Below are 4620 nucleotides of genomic sequence, written 5' to 3'. Positions count from 1 at the left end.
AGGGGGGCGGGGTGGCCAGTCAGGCTGGCAGAATTTACAGGGCGGCAATCCCCGCTCCCTGCGCCGGGGCCTGGCCGCCGCAACTTTCAGCCTTTCCAGGGCCGGCGCCGAGGTGCTCTGAACGCTTGGCCGCTGCGCCGCCTCGCCGCCGCCGCACCTCCCTGCCGCCTTGCACCTCCCCTTGAGTATTTCACCCCGCCCATGCCCATTCAATCCCTTGACTGCGCCGCTCAGGAACCACCTACAATCCAGACCAGGGTTCGATCCTCGGCCTGCCCAGCGACGGCCTGGACGCCGGCCTGGCTGCGGTGGCTGAGGTGCGCTGCCGCCTGCAAAGGGACAGGGCGCCCCCGCCTGGCAGCCCCACTCACGCCCTGCAATGCGTGGAGGACTGGAGTGGCGGCGAACGCTCCTCATGGCCGGCCGCCGCATCCCTGGGGGTGCAAGAAAAAGCTGCGTGTTGCGGAGCAGCGGTTGATGACATCACGTCCACCCCCAAACCCCCCGGATCGATGACGTCACCCCCCTCGCCCCTACCCCTGCACCGCGGCGCCCCAGGTGTGCGCCGAGTGCAACGAGTCGCGGATTGAGTGCAAGGGCGGCGCGTTTAAGGCGGTGGGCGCCCCCACAGAGGCAGCCCTCAAGGTGGGTTTTGGAAGTGCATCGCAGCCACATGCAGGATGCATTGTTTTGGGGCGCAGCTCGGGCGCAGTGGGAAAGGGTTTCAGGTCGGCGGTTTATCCGACTCAGGGCGCCCGCGATGCATCAGCGCTCGGGGCAAAAACATCGATTGTTTGGCGCCTTCAGGCGCCGCTGCCTCGTCCCGCCGGACCAGGGCCCGCCCAGGTCATGTGCGCCACCCTCACCTCACCAAGAAAACACGGCGTCTCGAAAGTCGGGGCCCACTCAAACGCCCTGGATCCAATCCTGAAGCAATCAATATCAACGCTTCGACAATCTACTGCCACGTTGACATCAACCTGTTCGTTGGTGCCGTTCGAATTCGAAACGCAGGTCCTGGCAGAGAAGCTCGGCCTGCCCGACCGCGTCGCCACAGACGCGCTCGTGCGGCAGCGGCTGAACGGTGCGCGCGCCCCACGCGTGCGCCGAGGTGGCACGCGGGGCTGCGGCGCGTGGCCGCGGCCTGTGCCCGGCACGCTTAGCCCGGCCCTTGCGGTCCACCAGCCGACCCTCGCACGCGGCTGGGGTGACTCGGCTGCTGCCTTCAGCCTTCAGATAGGCAAACGCTCCTCTGCATGCTTCAAGGTGCACCCGTGGCGACATCCGGCCCCCAACCCCCCCGCCCCGCAGACCCCGAGGCGCACCCCGAGCCGATCTGCGCGCACATCTGCGGCCGCCTGCAGCGCCTGGCCCTGCTGGAGTTTGACCGCGACCGGAAGTCAATGAGCGTGATCTGCAGGCAGGAGGCGCCGCCGGGCCGCATCGTGACGCGCCACTCAGGTTTGAGTCCCCCCTGCCCCGCGTCTTTTTTGGGCCACCTAGCCTTTGAACCCATAATCTGCGTGGGCTCCCTTGTTCCCATGCCGATTGAATGTCGACGCTTAACCTGCCCATTCATGAGGCTTGCGATTGTCTGTCGAGGTTTGACGACCTTTCCAATGCTTGTCCCTGTTTCTTGCATGCTTCATGTTTCGATGACCAACCGATCCGAAACGAGGGGGTTTCGCTCGCCCATATGTTGGCCCCGCAGGCGGCAACGTGCTGCTGGTCAAGGGCGCCGCGGAGTGCATCCTTGAGCGCTGCGACAGGGTGCTGCTGCCAGACGGCCGGGAGGGCAAGATGGGGCCGCTGGCGCGGGCCACGCTCATGAGCGCGGTGGATTCGATGGCCGACAGGTGGGGTTCAGGGGGAGGCGGTCCGGTTGGTTGGCTCGCCACTCGGCGTTTTGGGTTGTGCAGCCGGCCTTGTTGTGATGTTGCAGGCGTGCGTCGCACGGGATTGTGTCGCATAACGGACATGTGCTGTCGGGTTGGGCGTGTGTGTGTGTGTGTGTGTGTGTGTGTGTGTGTGTGTGTGCGCGCGCACGCACGCGCACGCGCGTGGACGTTCGCCCCACCCCCCGCCACATCCACCTATGACAGCCAAAGAATGTCTTTTGGAACCCTCTTGCATTCTCACAAAACTCACATGTATACGTACACACGCGCGCGCACATGCAGGGCCCTGCGCATCCTGGCCCTGGCGCGCCGCCCCGACCTGCCCTCCGACCTCGCCACCTTCACCGGCGACACCAAGAGTCCAGGGGGCGTGCGGCTGCAGAACAGCGCCAACTACGAGGTGGGTGGGGGGCAGCAGGGGCCTGGACGGCTCCCTGGGCTGCCTTTGATTGGCTCCTCATGGTCTGGCTTACGGCTTCGTGTGCCTGACGGGATGCACAACAGCGGCAGCGCAGACGGGCCCTTGGAACTGCCCGCTTGGGGTGCCGGTCGTTGCGAAGCGACGCATGGGGTCGCACTTTGGAAAACGCCGTGCATTGCAAAAGCTCATATGGCGCTGCGGGCGCAGGGGCTGCAGGGCATGTTGCGCCGTCGGCGCCCTGCCGCCTCGGCTGATGCGTCCCTTGCGGGCGGGGAGCTTGTTGGTCCGCATTTCATCCCCCAAAACGCCCATCTCAGTCCCTACACCCCTCTTCTGCCGCGCCGCCCCGCCCAGTCCATCGAGAGCGGCCTCGTGTTTGTGGGGCTGGTCGGGCTGCAGGACCCGCCGCGGCCCGAGGTGCCGGGGGCGATTGCGGACTGCGCCAACGCCGGCGTGCGCGTCATCGTCATCACGGGTGCGCGCGGGATGACGCAGGGCCGCTCTGTTGCGTCAAAAGCAGCACAGTGCCCAGCAAAGAAGCGCGCGCACACACACTCAAACATTCCCTCACCCCCCCACACACACACACACTTACACACACACACACACACAAACACACACACACACACACACACACACACACACACACACACACACTTGCACACACACACACACACTCATGCACACACACCCCACATTCTTACACGCTCGTACACACCCTCACACACCCTGACACACACCCTGACACACATCCTCCTCCTCCTCATTGACCTGCTTTGCCTGCACCACTTTCCACAGGCGACAACAAGACCACCGCGGAGGCGATCTGCCGCAAGATCGGCGTGCTCGAGGAGGGCGCGGACGCGGAGGGCCGCTCCTTCACAGGCCGCGAGTTTGTGGGTGAGAAACGTCGCCTCCCCGCCCAACCCCCGTTTGCTGGAGGGCCGGAGGCAATGCGTGCACTGCTGTGCGCCGCCCTTCAAAACAGCGGGGGCGCTGGGGGGGGCGCCGCGCCTGTCTTGCCCTCTGCTTTGATGGTTACATTGAGTGTGGGCGGCCTGGCCGGCCCCAAGCCGCGAAACACGGATTCGCCCCTGGCTGGCTGTCCGACCCGGCTGCACACCCCCCTCACGGCCCCGTCGCTTTCTCCCTCCCCCCAACCGCGTCCGTGTCCCCCAGAGATGCCCCGCGAGCGCCAGCTGGCGGTGCTGGGAGCCGGGGAGTCACTGGTGTTCTCCAGGGCCGAGCCGCGCCACAAGCAGGTGCGGACGCAGAGGCGGCACCCCGCTGCCCGCACCACGTCACCCCAAAGCCATGCCGGGCTGCAGGCCTGCCGCTGCAAACATCACATTTAATGTCGAGTTGGCTCGGTCGATGGCACGCCAGCAGCCTGGTTGTCGGCTCCAGGCTGTGTACGTGCCCCCTGTGTGCGCAGTCCGCTTGCCTCCGCTCTGCAAAAAACACAGGCACAGGCGCAGGTCGTCCCCGAAGCTGTTGGCCAACACCCTTTGCACCTCTTGACTCGCAGGATATTGTCCGTCTCCTCAAAGACATGGGAGAGGTGGGCGCACGCGCGAGCGCGCTGCTGGGGGCGCCACCTGGTCGGCGCTCGCGCAAACCTTCGCTTTCCGCCCTCCCTCTCTCTTTTGCCGCTGCCTCGCCGCCCGCCGGCCATGACACCGCCGCCGTTGATTGCTCGCTTAACAACACGCGTCCTCCAGCCCCACCCCCACCCCTTCTTGCAAGTCACCCAACCCATGCCCCCTTCCCGCCTGCCCGCCTGCCTGCTGCGTCATGGCGCGCCCCCAGGTGACCGCGATGACGGGTGACGGCGTGAACGACGCGCCGGCCCTCAAGCTGGCGGACATCGGTATTGCCATGGGCATCGCCGGCACTGAGGTGATTGCTGGGCTCCCGGCCTGCCTGCCTGCCTGCCTGCCTGGGCCCTGTCTGCCGGCTGCGGCATCGGCTGACACCCGCCGGCCAGGAATAGGCCATTGCTGCCCTGTTTGGGGGGCGCACAGCAACGTCACACTCTCGACACCTCACCATCAATGTACACACACGCGCGCACACACACACACACACACACACACACACATGCGCGCACACGCGCACACGCGCACACACACACACATATACACACACACGCGCGCACGCACGCGCGCGCACACACACATACACACACGCGTGCACGCACACTCTTTCACGGGTGCAAGAACACCTCACGCACCATGACGCGCGCACACACACACACACACTCTCTCTCTCTCTCTCTCTCTCTCTCTCTCTCTCTCTCTC

General features: G+C 65.7%; 1 protein-coding gene across 1 annotated transcript in view; it reads left to right on the top strand.

Moving 5' to 3' along the window:
- MNEG_3641 (calcium-transporting ATPase, endoplasmic reticulum-type) overlaps positions 1 to 4620 on the top strand; it is a gene marked incomplete at both ends in the record, with an annotated part of 11276 nt that overhangs the window by 4888 nt on the left and 1768 nt on the right. The window contains 11 exons of the mRNA XM_014047880.1: positions 235 to 317; positions 559 to 645; positions 1015 to 1084; positions 1312 to 1461; positions 1712 to 1856; positions 2181 to 2298; positions 2674 to 2794; positions 3118 to 3219; positions 3499 to 3581; positions 3848 to 3880; positions 4129 to 4218. Of these exons, the coding sequence (XP_013903334.1) occupies positions 235 to 317; positions 559 to 645; positions 1015 to 1084; positions 1312 to 1461; positions 1712 to 1856; positions 2181 to 2298; positions 2674 to 2794; positions 3118 to 3219; positions 3499 to 3581; positions 3848 to 3880; positions 4129 to 4218 (1082 nt within the window). The remainder of the gene's footprint in view (positions 1 to 234; positions 318 to 558; positions 646 to 1014; positions 1085 to 1311; positions 1462 to 1711; positions 1857 to 2180; positions 2299 to 2673; positions 2795 to 3117; positions 3220 to 3498; positions 3582 to 3847; positions 3881 to 4128; positions 4219 to 4620) is intronic.

The sequence above is a fragment of the Monoraphidium neglectum genome (genome assembly GCF_000611645.1).
Source record: "Monoraphidium neglectum strain SAG 48.87 unplaced genomic scaffold scaffold00467, whole genome shotgun sequence".
Taxonomy (NCBI): Eukaryota; Viridiplantae; Chlorophyta; class Chlorophyceae; order Sphaeropleales; family Selenastraceae; genus Monoraphidium; species Monoraphidium neglectum.
The sequence above is the reverse complement of the archived record's forward strand: the minus strand, read 5'-3'. Positions and strand labels throughout refer to the sequence as shown.